Source organism: Cololabis saira, chromosome 13 (genome assembly GCF_033807715.1).
Source record: "Cololabis saira isolate AMF1-May2022 chromosome 13, fColSai1.1, whole genome shotgun sequence".
Lineage (NCBI taxonomy): Eukaryota > Metazoa > Chordata > Actinopteri > Beloniformes > Belonidae > Cololabis > Cololabis saira.
The window spans coordinates 20,349,885-20,363,928 of record NC_084599.1 but is presented as its reverse complement, the minus strand read 5'-3'; the positions used below and the strand labels follow the sequence as shown (position 1 = coordinate 20,363,928).

Genomic DNA, 14,044 nt, shown 5'->3' with positions numbered 1-14,044 from the left:
GACACACTGCTGATTTTGACGTATTATTCAGCATTTTCTTCAGTCTCAGTGTACAATACATTTTAACGATGTTTTGACATATGTAGTTATCGTCACATGTGTCTGTAATTAAGGTATTTCTTCTCAAAATGTCACTTAGTTTCATTTAAAACTCAGTGTTTAGCACTGCAGTGCAACTATGAATAAAAATGTCTCTTTTTTTATCTCACATGTTGTTCTGAACATTTTTAAGTTTATTCAGAACAGCTGCAGAAGATAATGCCCATGAAAGGAGGGAAATATTCCTCTAAATGCATTCAGCGTGTTTGTTGGGACTAATTTATCTTACACTGTCACATAATCTAGTGCATATGTCGGGCCATTGTTAGGGCTTTTTTGGGTCATGTTTTAACTTTACAGTTCACATTATTCAACACTCATATAAATGTCATAGTGTCTCAACTTGTCCAGAAATCGCATGAAAGATTACAGACAAAGCAAATGTTTGCCTGAAGTAAAATCCGCACCAGAGTGGGCTGAATTTACGGCCTCGATGGTCAGCAACTTTCAGCGTTTGAGGTTTGAGGTTTAGTTTCTAATGACAGCAAGGAGAGTCAGGAATGTCTGCATAGGACGTCTGAGGATCTTTACTTGTCAAAAAATGTTAAATCCAAGTTATATTCATAGGAGACTTGAGCGGGGTTGCATATTTCAGCTAAAGAGTAAGATGCCGTAAAATGAGTTAAGGAAGAGGTTATTTCAGACACATGTTAACACATGAAAAAGGTTCAAAAACACATATATGTATTGTGTTCTTGTTTTTCCATATGGTCCCAACTTTTTTCTAAGCTGAGGGTGTTAACCACATACAAGCAGTGCAAATAAAATGAACGTGACACCAAACACATGTTAGAAAGGTTTTCTATTTTTCCATGCTTAAAATCAGGCTAAGTTTTATGCTTGTTTAAGTTTGATGTTGACAGACAGCAATAATAAATGCAACTGGATGAATTGTGAGATATCCTGCATAAATATTATAGTTTTGATCATGCAAAGTGCCTCTAATTTCCTGGTTCAAGTCGTGTTTGTTTTCTCTTCAGTATTTCTCCATTTTCTCAAGTTAGTCTCATGCCAGATTTAATTATCTTTGTCGTTTCACATTTATGTTCTTGTAGTCAGACCCAAAAATGTCTGTGGGATAAACTAATCATGGTTAATCACGCAAAAAAAGAAAAAAACAGAAACAAACAGAAAAATGTGTTTTCCTTTTGGCTTGTGAGAGGTTTTAAATGTAGTTTTGACTTGTCCTCTGCAGGCTCACTGGTGGATAATCCTGCTGGCCATACTGGCGCTGTCTGCAGTGATGGGCTGCACCGTGTGTCTATGTGGCCAGACACTGAACACTGAACTGGAATGACCCTTGACCTCTCCCACATCTGAGAGTGCATTGTGAAGAAGGACTTCTTCATGTACAAGTTTTTCTGGGATTTTAGAGTTTTAAAGTCCCATTGATGAGATGCCATCGGACAACTTAGTCCCACGTGGCAGTCTGTAAACTGCGGCTGACTTCAAGGGATGTTGAACACCTGCTCGGCGCCTCTCATGCCAGTTTGTCACCTGATACTTCTGTATGCCATTATGAATCTGCACTTAACTTATCATGCACTCGCTTCTCTGTTTAGCACTTGGTCCCTCTGCTGTGACATATATATATATATATATATATGTTCAAGGTGCTGCTGCCAACTGTGGGATGGGTCAGCGCAGCTCCCTCCGATGGGCCACATGCTGTGACAGTAGCTACACCATCTGTAATGTAAAAACCACCTGTCCCTGCAAAGTGTAACTCTGCCCTGGCAACCATCAGGCTTTCAAGCTTACTGCAAATGAATGATGACATGGGCCTGAGCTCTGGAGCCAGCAACTCCATTTGCTTGTTTACAGAGAAAACATTAATAATAATTTATCTTTGCAAACACTAACAGGTGTAACTGTATACAAATACGACTTGGAGGAACAAGTCCTTTCTGGGTAGCTGCGCTGTATTTTGTATTCTGTGAATGTTATTCTACAAATCAGTGAGAAATATCCGACTTATAAACTACTTTTCAAGTTGTTTGTATTTCATGTTTGAAATAAGATATTTGTTCTCTCTAAACAACTACTTTCCACACATTCATGTTGAATTATTGAAGACATTGAATTTTAGGCCTGTAACAAATATTGTAAATTGTTGATAATGGGGCAATTTCATGCCAGTAAGGAAATCAAAGGAAAAAATAATATTGTGTTCAATAGAACTCTTAGTTCTCCTGCTCACGGATACTTAATAATAATATATATTTTCTTTTGTACCTTTGATAACATGTCTGTGTTTCTCCTCTCTCTGTTCTTCATTCTCTTTTTCTGGTCTCTCTTCTCCTGCTCTGACCCTTCAGCAGCAGGGCCCCCCCTTATGATCCAGGTCCTGGTCCAGGTTTCTTCCCTCCTAAAGGGGAGTTTTTCTTGCCACTGTTTGGCTTGAGGTTTTTCTCCCACTAGGGGAGTTTTTACCTGCCATTGTTTATGTAATAATTGCTCGGAGGTCATGTCAAAGTACGAAGAGACAGAAACTTGCATTGTAATAGATGCTATATAAACAAAACTGAATTGAATTGAACTGAATTGAAATGGATGTCAAGAAGTGATTGTAATGATGATTTGGAACAAAAGGCTGAAACTTCGAGGAGCAAAGACGGGAACAGGATCTTTTGTCAACAAATACTTGAGAAAATGTTTGGAAACAAAGTTCCTCAAGCAAACAGTGGTAGGGGTTTGCATATCAACTGAATATTCTGCAGTCCATAATATCATCATTTCAACAACTCAAGGGATTTTCACCACGTGAAGTTACTCTTCTCCAGAGGTGGCATGAACATATCTGGGATGGACCATCCATCACACAGTAGAAACATAGACTTTGGTCAGAAAAATCAGTATTCCAGGTTTTTTCTGGAAGAAATGGGTACTGTTTGCTCCAGACCCAAAACAATCAGAACCATCCAGACTGCAGCGTCGTTCCCAGGGACTTCCATTAATCCTTCATCTAGAGCTTCTTTGTCCTGTTCAAGAGGGTCTGCTGGAGCCTATCCAAGCCGTCCTCAGGCACAATGAACTTGTTTTTGAGCATGCTGCAGGCCAGAAATAAAAAAAATTATGTATATTAATGAATGAAATGTAGTTGATGAAAATAAATAAATAAAAACATGCATACTGTCTGCAAAGAAACAAAGTCAAAGTCAGTGTAACAGTTATTGTGTCATCAGTAACTATCATTTGCAAGTGCTACATAATTCAAACTTTTTTTTATATATGGGGTTTTAACAATACAGTGTCTAACAAAACTGCCTGATAACACATGTCCTGGTTTTAATCTTTCATAAGGTCACTTTGACACCTCCCTCCAAACGCACTGTCATCACTGCATGTCAGGAACATGGAGGAATGTCCAGTCATTTTGGGTCATCTGGAAATTCCTTGAATGGTTGGATCAGAAACATTTCTGTAAGAGTTTTAGCTTGACAACAAGGGATAAAGATGTTAAGGTGGTGTATGTGATGAGAGAGCAAAACATAATTTTTTTTTTGCTGTTTCTGAAACAAAGGCTCGTTGACCTCCCAAGTGGTAAATCTGGTTTATTGAAGCAACTACACAGTAGAGTGACGGCCAGTATTTACAGATATTTACAAAGAACTGTAGGATTTCATTTTACAGATTTCATGCAGAGATAAAATATGCAACTATTAGTGCTCTTCATTTGATATTATGTGACCTGTATTGTCACATTTACATACATTTAATATACAAAAAGCTCAGTTTAGTCATTTCTTCCTCTGTTTTCAGTGCAAGAATAGCAAGAATAAAACATTTTAACTTTTTTTTTTTTTTAAATCACAACTATCACAGTACCGTTCTCTAAAGAGCTGAGGATTACCAATCACCCTCAAGAGTTGGAAACATTAAAAACATTTATTATTGAACAGAATAAGAAAAAAAGACATCTGAAAAATGTGAAAAACAGATATTAGCTACATGTGTGCGCCTCACAGTGAGCATCAGATGCTCATCTAAAATAGACACATTACTGCAGGCATTTCTGGCACCTCTTTGAGGCGGGGAAGTAACACGTCCTCTTGTAGAGGGGTATAGTATCAATTACAATCATGCAAAGGTACTTGAAATGACAGCTTTGTAACAACAGTTACATACACACTGAGGTGGTGGAAAAACTAGCCTGGCCAACCGTACTACTTATTTTCCTCTTTAACGCAAACAGTTAGTCTGGATATTCTGGATTCAACTTTGATTTCCAGAGGCATGGTGCCAAGAGGCGTGAGAGGAACGACCTCTGAGCAACGTGGGACCGGCGTACAACCAATCAGACAAGCGAAACATCTTGGTAGTTGCAGGCTCCTGCAGGAACTATCGCTTAAAGCCATGCTACATTTGGTCTGGTGTTTGGGAGAGGCATCAAGACTACGTTGGCTACGTTTCGCCGGGCATCATTGAAACAGCAAGAAAAGCACGTTAAAGCAAGTTAAAAGGGCAACAGCTCAGTGTTTCCAGTGAGGCACACTGATAGAGGTCCCACAGTCACGTACAGTACTGAGAGCCACAGTGGTGAATGTTAGAAAACACGCAGAGGGGACACAATGGTACCACAATTGTTAAAACACCTAAAGAAATTCACTTTAACAGACAAACTCCACCACTCTTTAGTTTAAAGAGATATTGGACCAATCCAATCCAATATGGGTAATTGGGCAGAATACTGACATAATTCACTGGTTGGGTATCGGAAACTCAAAGCTTCCAAGTTTTTATTACTGCATAAGCCCTACTTGATGTGTCATGTTTAGGTCAGAATCAGTCTCTGCTATCAGCAGATGGAGATCGGATTTAGATCACAACTCAATAAAAGTGTATCTCTCTTCACATAGAGGTCTGAGTACAAAGAACATTGTATTTTCCACTAATTACTTGTAGAAACTAAATTTGACAAGGTATTTTATGCAATAAGTAAAAAGTACCTCCCAAACTAGACGTGGTGACCCCACACGAGAACAATTTCATTTAACAGCACATAGTTTTTGCTTTGTGTCAACACTATTTTCATGACCACAAAGCAAGCTTTTTTTAAATTATGCTGTATTCCAGTATTATCCATAAATGATCCTACGGTGTGCGTTTCCAGACTGAGATAAGGGCTTAAATAATGGTTTCAAAGAGACATTTTACAAACATATCACTGCGTTACGTTGCTTGACCTGACTTTTGATTGTATCCGTATTTGGACCAAAACCTATTCACCAAATGGTGAATGCATCAACTTTTAGTAAAAAACTGAACTTAGAGTTACATGTCATTAAACAACTTTTTACAAAAAAGAAAAATGTACAGTATTCACATACATATTGCTTTAAATAACATACAGCCATCTGTAGATAAATATAAGGAGATAAAGGGCTCGTATATCTGAATTTAAATTATTTGCCAAGTGCTGAGATGGACAAAAGAACTCCCCATGGTGTCTTTTCCTCACGGTGAGTGATTGTCCAGCATTATTCTACAGACAAACACAAGTTGGGAGTTATTTATCATTTTTGACAGAGATAAAATGGTAAAAGAGTAAAAGCAAAGACTCACTCACCTCTTTGGACTTCTTCTTGGGTTCATCCTCCAGGCATCCTTACATTTAACAAATGTGACCTCCTGGGTTAAGTCGTAAGCATCTGGGTATTTTACGCAGAACACCATCCTGTAGAAGAAATGTTTGAAATACAGTTTATTTATACTTGTAGTATTTAATCCATCAGCTTCAGCAGGGGGTGGAAGGTTAACAAGTCTGTGAGGTGGTGCAGGCGTGTTTTAATCCAAATACTAATGTTAGTACCTGAACTTTTAACAGTGAAAATATAATGTAAACTGTTCAGTCTGCTACAATATGTTAGTTCGATTATGGGAACTGATTCGGGCATACTTGGGCATACTGAAAGTTGCTCTTTCAGAAAAGATGGAGGGGAAGGGATAAGAATGAATCCTCTGAGAGCACTAACTTTTCACAACAAACCATCCAGTATGTTTCAATATTCTAATGTAGATCAAAGAGCAGGACCAGCTACAGGGTTGATACATCTTTAGTTGTGCAGATTCAGCGGGACCCGATTCCCTTTCACCCCCTTTTCTCTAATGTGAACTCTGTACTAGTTGTGGGCTGCACTCGCCCTGGATAGGGAAGGTTCACCTTGCTAAACATATCAGAGGAATGCAACCAGCAGGACGGCAGCAGCAGTAGGGCTGGACTGCATAACACTTCACAGGCTTTTACGAGCTGCAGCAAAAGATTAAGACTAATATTCAAAGCTTGACATTTATTATTTCTCTATGACAACTGTGTGCTTCTGACCAAACAACTGTTGCAAACGTGTGCACAAAACAAATCATCGTCCTCACATGCATCTGACCGAAGGAGAGAAGTGCACCATCGAACACGAGGAATAAAAAGGAAAAAAAATAAAAAATAAAATAAAAAGAGTTTTAATATCTCTTTTCCTTCTTCTTTCAATAAGGAGAACTAGATATTACTGTAGCCTTTTTTTTTTTTTTTTCCTATATAAGCATCTTTAACACGTGTCAATAGATTAAGTCCCAGATAAGTTGATTCCGGGCAACTTCGGCTGCGCTGGAAAATCTTAATTACTTCAACAAGTAGACACGCACTTCCCAAATGGCCGGTGAATAACGGTACAGACGTTACTGAGTTGATCGTTAAAACAACAGTTGTAAGAAAGGGGCTGTATTAAAGTGCTCCTGTGTGCTTTAGAGGATAATCACCATAAATCTATCAGGAAATAGGGTGTTATTTCTCTGATTTAGAGCATGAATGTACAACTACAGTGACTCCATTAAACAACACTCCAACACATATTTGGACAGAGTTTGGGAGGAGGCGGAAAGTTGAGCGTTGTGTGCAACAGTCATGGGAAATGTTGGAGAAAAATATAAAAGGTATATTTCACAGAGGATATTCGAAGAGAACTATTCCTGACAACGAATCATATGTCCTGGGGCAGAAACGTTTAACCCAGTTTCACCAGAGTATTTCAAAGTAAGATTCCTGCTTCAAACTAACCCTAACAATACTTTGGTGCAAAAATCCATCCATCCATTATCGACACCAAGTGATTCCTGTTTAAGGTTTCAGGGATTTGCTGGTGTCTATCTCAACTTCTCTCCTACACCATGGACAAGTCCATCACAGGTTCACAGAAAAAGACAAACAACCACACCACTCTATTTTTTACATTTCTATGTTCCTTTTTTTCTAAACTTACTTCTGCTGGGTCTCGCCAGCTCTGATGCGGATTTTGTGAACCTCCATGTTGGAGCCGTCCGAGTCTCCGGACCACCACGAGGAAACCATCTTCAACAGGCGAGAGGTCGACCAGCTGTTGCTCTCCTCCCACTTGAACTTCAACATCAGCAAATCACCGATGTCTTTTTCTGTCACCAGCAGGAACGAATGGGTCTTATTTGTCACAAGCCTGTCCTTCCTGCGAGAAACACCCAAATAAATGTTACAGCACATCTCACAGTTAGTAATAGCTGGCTTGTAAAGTAAAGTTAAGCATAATAAACTCTCTCAGTAAAGAGAGCGGACTTCATGATGTTTGTGGTTACATCACTGTTTCTTGTTTCTGTTTCAAGTTACTGTGCAACAAAAACACTCATAACTTAGAAGATGCAAGTCATAGTGTTGTAAATCTCCTTGACAAACGATTTGAACAGCTCACTCACAGCTTGAGCTCCAAGTTTTCAGCTTCTCCTCTGGTTCCATAGAGGGAGACGGTAAGTGACGGCTCCATCTCTGAAGTATTGACCTTACTGGAGAAGTGGATCTTCATCTGATAGTGGTAAACTGGAAGGGAGAACCACAATATATATCATTTAGGAAGCTAAAACCATGCAACAGCTATATACTTGATTTTTTTTTAATAGGCTTTATGTAGGTTATATCAAACTCCTGCAGCCAGAAGCGGAGGGGCCACTGAATTTGAGCTTCATTTTAAATCATTTCAACTTGAGTCAGATCTAAAGAACCCTTGCAGCCCATCCCTGCGCTGACCTCTGAAGGGCATGGAGGCTCTCGTCTTGGTGTACATCTGAACGTTGCGTGCCCTGCGGACCTTGCTGATGCCGTATCCCACCATGTTGCAGCGACTTTTGCGGCAGCTCAGACACATGCCGCGGTCGAACATGTCATTGCTGCCGCACCTGTAGGCCTTGGCCGCTTGCCACTCGTTCAGCAGCGAGTCGATGAACAGGTGGATGGAGCGTTCGTGTTCACACTTCACTGCGTCTGTGATGGCTGAAGAGGACAGAGAGAAGAAGTAAAGTTTCTGCACTGTGACTTCTGAGTGATGATTAGGGATGGGCGGTATGGACTAAAAAATGTATCACGATCATTTCTGGCATTTATCCTGATAACGATAAAAATTACGATAAAAAAATACCAATTCAACTCCACCTTTGTAACTATAAATCTATTACATCCGCCATGTTTGTTACACAAAAAACTCATCAATCGGAATTTTTCTTTCTTTCTTTCTTTCTTTCTTTCTTTCTTTCTTTCTTTCTTTCTTTCTTTCTTTCTTTCTTTCTTTCTTTCTTTCTTTCTTTCTTTCTTTCTTTCTTTCTTTCTTTCTTTCTTTCTTTCTTTCTCTCTTTCTTTCTTTCTTTCAGGCTCATTTCTTTCTTTCTTTCAGGCTCATTTCTTTCTTTCTTTCTTTTTTTCTGACGGAATTTTTTTGACGGTTTATCGTGAACGGTAAAATATATCCCATTCCTAGTGATGATACAATAAATGTGTTTTGAAACCTTTTTGTAACACACGCTTGTTATGTAAAGGTCTGCTTCAAACACTGTACTGCACTGTAACTTTCTAGTAACACGAATTATTAAAAATTGCATAATATCAAGTTGCCTGAAACAGTAAAAAAAAAAGCTTCCAGAGAGAAATGTAATGAAAAAGCAACCGTTTGTTCCAGCACAAACAAACACAATAAAAAGAAATATATTCCATAAAAACCACATTTTTGTTACCAAAAATCCCAAAGTTAGCGATCTTTTCCAGGGCCCCTCTGAGGTTGCATCCCGGCTGGAAGCTGCCTCCGTTGGGGTAAATGTCCACGTGGCCCACAGGCTGCTGGATCCCGATGCTCAGACCCAGGGAGCCACGCGTGAAAGTGTGGAGGACGTCAACGAAGTAAGCATCATCCGGAGAGAGGCGCCGGTGGGCGTGCTCGCCCTCGAAGTCAGGACCAGCTGGATCCAGACCTTCAGGTGGAGAAATGCAGCATTATTAACAATGGATTCAACAGAGACCACAAAGTTACTGCGTACGTTTAAGACTCCTTAAGATGAAGCGTGAAACCTTTGTTTACCTGTTATTCTTCCAACTTTGTTAGTAGCATGGCTGCCAGCAAACCCTGCCACATGAGCCCCAAGGCTGTAGCCAATCAGGTGCATGTTCTCCAGGGGCATGTTGGTGGTTTCCTTTCAAGTGAAACACAATGTAATAAGGAATCTTTTTCACTGGAGATTAGCCTTCTGACATGATGCATGCAGAATGTCAGTGTTGCTGTCATAACGAAAGTCACTATCCTACTGTATAATTCATTATCATTATAGTGTAGCAGCGATAGAGATAACGCGCCATGTGCAGTGACAATACATTTGAATCTAATCTAATCTAATCTAACAGTAGGCTATACACCTTGACTTTTTAACTTGCCTGGGATCAATAACTGTGAGCAATCTTATTTGAACCACCTCCAGGTGTGTGGCTTGAGCAACTGGGTTTTTTTTTTTTTTTTTTTTTAAATCATATCAAGGGAAGATAAAGTTATTTCTAAAATGGAGTGTAAACTTTTAATTGACTGTAGACTCAAGCAGTGGCTACCCATCTTCACTTCCTCATCAGTCATCATCATGCTACTCAGCTTAGCAACGTAGTTAGCAGTTTGTTCTCGCCCAGCGTCAGCTAAACCCAGCAGTCGTTTCTAATTTCACAAAAGAAACAACACTTGAAATCTGTAAACCGTTCACAGGCAGCTCTGCAGCTTCTCCAGCAGAAGGACTTGGCGGCTACAGCAAACTTTGATTTACATAAAGTGGGCGTGTCCCAGACACAGTGCTGTAAGTCTTACACTTACAGCAGTGAGCCACACGGTGCAAGGGAAAAAAGGGTTCAAATGTGCTCTTCATAAAACCTATAGGTGACATTACAGACCATCTGTCCGGTAATATTTAAGGCTGTGGTTCAATCAAAGTAAACTATTTCCATGCAACCATGTTACTCGGGCTGAATCTATGAAGAAACTGAATGTGGCGCCCACAAAAATGAAATCAGAAAACAGTGAGGCCGACCTGCCAGTTACCAGTCAGCTAACCTGCGAAAAATTGTGGAAAATTGCTAAATTACAGTCATCGGCCGGTCAGTCTGAGCATCTGTAGTTCAAATGCAACTTCACACATCTAAGATGCCTTCTCCTAGCAACCCATACTTGCACAGTGACTTTCAAATTATACTGTGGTGAACTTTGACTAATAACAAGCTCGTGAGGCCTGCAGAGTCTGAGACTCTTGAGCGCTTATGTTTCTACAAACAGTGACACAATGATAAATGTAGCATATTCATCTGATGTTGTATCTACCTAATTTAAGACCTGGTAAGAACCAGAAAATCTTCATATCACACACTAACACATAAACCATAAAACTTCCTTCTTCACATGACTAAAATCCAGCCGATACATTCTTGAATTAGGGAGGCGTGATAAGTTATTGCTGGCAGGATTTGAGGCACACCCTAAATTATTATGTATTATTTAAACCACATGGGCAACATGCAGTATTTTATTTTATTGCCTTTAAATATGTTTAAAGGTATGAAAACATTAAAGTTTTTTGTTATAATTGCATAAATTGTCTATATTTCATTACTTTATATAATGTCTTGGGGTACATTTGCATAAAATGTTAAAAACCAAATTCTCAAAAATGAAAAACAGAAATAGACCAAAATGGAAAAAATTCAAACGGAATGTGGGAAAAATTAAAACCATTTCATATGGCCTTTGTTTGCTGCACTGGATCTGTTTGGTAATTTGGTCATTCCCACACGATGTTTCTGAAAGCAGTTATATCAGCATTCTGGGAGGTGATTGGTCCTTACAGTCACCATTAGCTGCCAATACTTGCTGCTGAATCTCAATATAATACTATTAATATGTTGCATAACTACACGTCATATAATTCATGCAACAGCTCAAAAAACAGTTTTAATAACACTAACCCAAATCAGAATCAAATAGAATTGGATCAAATCTTTATAATCGATTCGATCGATCTTAAGAATCGGAATCGAATCGATTCTTGACATTTGAATCGATCCCAAGCCCTAGTGGTAAGTGTAACATTTTGGAATTTAAAAAGAAATCGTTGCATCACACTCACCTCAATCCAGTCGATGAAGTGTGCGATCTCTTGTCCCACCGCTTCAGTGTTCTGCGCTGCGACCACATAGTGTGTTTGAGCCGAGCTTAGCCAGTCCACCACGATGACGTTGGCCGTCTGCTCTCGTTCATACAGCGCTGACACCAACTTGGGCACCCAGCTTTCAAACATACCACTCAGCTGTTGCAAATATAAGCAGAGCAAAAAAAATTAAAGTGTGACCCAATGCAGGGTCTTTCAAATGCTTATTATTGTAAAAAGCCAAATCCCATCTGCAGCTAAACTTTACGGCAGGTATGTGATGTAAACTAGGCCTGTGTTCAAAAAATCGATTTCCCAATTCTAAATATATTAATTGCTAAAAATCGATTCATATGTCTAAAGATCGTTTTTTTTTTTTTTTTTGGGGGGGGGGGATTTTTTTTTTCTTTTATTTATTTATGTATTCTTTTTTTTTCATCATTACATTACAACGTTTGGTTATTTTTTTTGTTTATCCCCAAAAAAGGAATGTTTTGTTGGACACAAGAATAACTGGTGCCATGTTTTTGCCTTTAAATATGTTTAAAGGTATGAAAACATTAAAGTGTTATAATTGCAATAATTGTCTATATTTCATTACTTTATATACTGTCTTGGGGTTACATTTGCAAAAAATGCTAAAAACCAAATGCTCAAAAATTAAAAACCAAAATAGACCGAAAATGGAACAAATAAAAACGGAATGTGAGAAAAAATAAAACCGATTTCATACGACTCTGTTTGCTGCCCTCGATCTGTTTGATAATTCTGACCCACATGATGTTTCTGAAAGCAGTTCTATCAGCATTCTGGGAGCTGATTGGTCCTTACAGCATCATTAGCTGCAATACTTGCTGTTGAATCTCAATATAATACTAGTAGTAATATTTTGCATAACTACAGTCATATTCATGCAACAGCTCAAAAAACCATTTTAATAACACTAACCCAAATCAATATCGGAATCGAAACGAATCGTATCGAATCAAATCTTGATAATCGATTCTGAATCTTAAAAATCGGAATCGAATCGATTCTTGACATTTGAATCGATCCCCAGCCCTAATGTAAACTGCAACTTAGCTGGTGTTTAGTTAAATGCGTTGGCACCAGAATTTAGCTGCTCACAGTCATGGGAAGTCTATAGGGCCTTGAAAGAACGGGGTGGCTCTGCTCACCGTCCATCCGTGGATCACCAGGAAGGTTTTGGACGTGCTGTTGAAGGTGCAGGCCGCCAGGGAGTCCGGTTGGCCAGGAATGATGTAGCACAGGTCATCGTCGGGATGGGATGGCTTGCGGAGGGAGAATTTGGCCACGGTTGTATCACTGTCATCCTTGTGATCAAACAAGTCTTTCAGAGGGTCGAGGAAGTTACCTGATTGAAAAGATGAAAAAAAAATAGCTGTAGGGGTGTTTTTCTTCTTCTTTAAGATCAAAGTTGAGAGATTACAGGGGTTCACTTGGTCAGCGCTGAACTCCACAGGGCCCACTCAGGTATTAAAAGTTTTATTTTACTTCTTTTTTTCTCAGCTTTGCTCCTGACTCACCACAGAGTATAATCTGCCAAAGTTTCAGTGGTCGTGACACAGTCAGCTGACCCAGCTCTGGGAGCTGAGCTGGTTTAGAGAAGGGCAGAGTGGTGAAAGGTGATGTTGAGACGCACAGAGCCTAACAAGTCCCACAGAGTGACCAGCAGCAGCAGTTCAGGAGCTGCTGCTCACCTGGATGACTCAGTTCCTGCAGACATCCTTCCACTGCACAGCTCTGCTGCTTTCATGTGCACTGTGTAATTCTGAGAGCCAGAAACAAGACGCATCGTCTCTCATCATCAAGTTTTACTAAGAAGCTCAGGCGCGTAAACAAAAGTTTTGCAAATTGTTCACATCAAAGTTCAAAGCGCTTTTGGGTTTCCCACGCATACAGTATTTCATTCACGCCAGAGTTTTCTGTTAGGACCCCTAGGTCTTCAAAAGAAGATGTAATCTGTATGAGAGTAAATGTAGAAGTTAGATGGAAAACTCACCAAAAATAGAATCAGCGAGCTCTTCTTCCAGGGACGTCACATTCTTCACAGCTGCATTTAACACCACGAAGTACAGAAACACGACTCGACACCCTCTCATTTCTTTCACAAGCTATTCCTTTTAGAGAAAATGCCTTTTGACAACCAGTCTGACACACGCACGCAAGCACAGCAGCTCGACAAAAAGTATCCTCCTCTCTGGTGCAGCGCGTCCCGTCCAGCGCAACTGTGTTATCTGAGCCACCTTGAAGCGACTGCGTCTTAAATAGCACTTGCGAACTTCTCACCAGCCGATTGGTGCTGACCCTCGGGCGGGGAATGGAAAAATGTTTATAAAGTAAATCATTAGGCTGCTTCATGTGGAGAGTTAATAACACTCTTTGGCAGAGGAGATGCTCGTTAAAGCCAGTCAAGTGCAACATTTGTGTTTTGAAACGTATCCAGTGCAGCGTTTCAACCGCATGC

General features: G+C 39.6%; 2 protein-coding genes across 3 annotated transcripts in view; one reads left to right on the top strand and one right to left on the bottom strand.

Annotated features, from left to right (window-relative positions):
• The window catches only part of si:ch1073-396h14.1 (disintegrin and metalloproteinase domain-containing protein 10), a 37,896-nt gene extending 34,662 nt beyond the window's left edge, over positions 1-3,234 (top strand). For both annotated transcript variants that reach the window (XM_061738200.1, XM_061738199.1), the window contains exon 15: positions 1,295-3,234. In XM_061738200.1, the coding sequence (XP_061594184.1) occupies positions 1,295-1,396 (102 nt within the window). In that variant the 3' untranslated portion in view covers positions 1,397-3,234. The remainder of the gene's footprint in view (positions 1-1,294) is intronic.
• Positions 3,235-3,637: 403 nt separating this feature from the next.
• Positions 3,638-13,794, bottom strand: LOC133458379 (lipoprotein lipase). Its single transcript, XM_061738198.1, has 10 exons — positions 13,580-13,794; positions 12,735-12,931; positions 11,536-11,715; positions 9,462-9,573; positions 9,121-9,354; positions 8,144-8,386; positions 7,816-7,936; positions 7,353-7,571; positions 5,669-5,776; positions 3,638-5,584 (listed from the first exon to the last, which is right to left on the bottom strand). Exons 1-10 carry the CDS (start codon positions 13,677-13,679, stop codon positions 5,557-5,559), a joined length of 1,542 nt encoding a protein of 513 aa, XP_061594182.1. The 5' UTR covers positions 13,680-13,794; the 3' UTR covers positions 3,638-5,556.
• Between the last annotated feature and the right edge of the window lie 250 nt (positions 13,795-14,044).

Bases quoted from the DNA above. Each gene is read 5' to 3' on its own strand.
- LOC133458379 (XM_061738198.1), bottom strand. From the start codon at position 13,679: ATGAGAGGGTGTCGAGTCGTGTTTCTGTACTTCGTGGTGTTAAATGCA. The intron at 12,932-13,579 runs GTGAGTTTTCCA...CTTTTCAATCAG, and splicing joins GCTCGCTGATTCTATTTTTG to GTAACTTCCTCGACCCTCTG. The intron at 7,572-7,815 runs GTGAGTGAGCTG...TGTTTCTCGCAG, and splicing joins GAAAACTTGGAGCTCAAGCT to GAAGGACAGGCTTGTGACAA.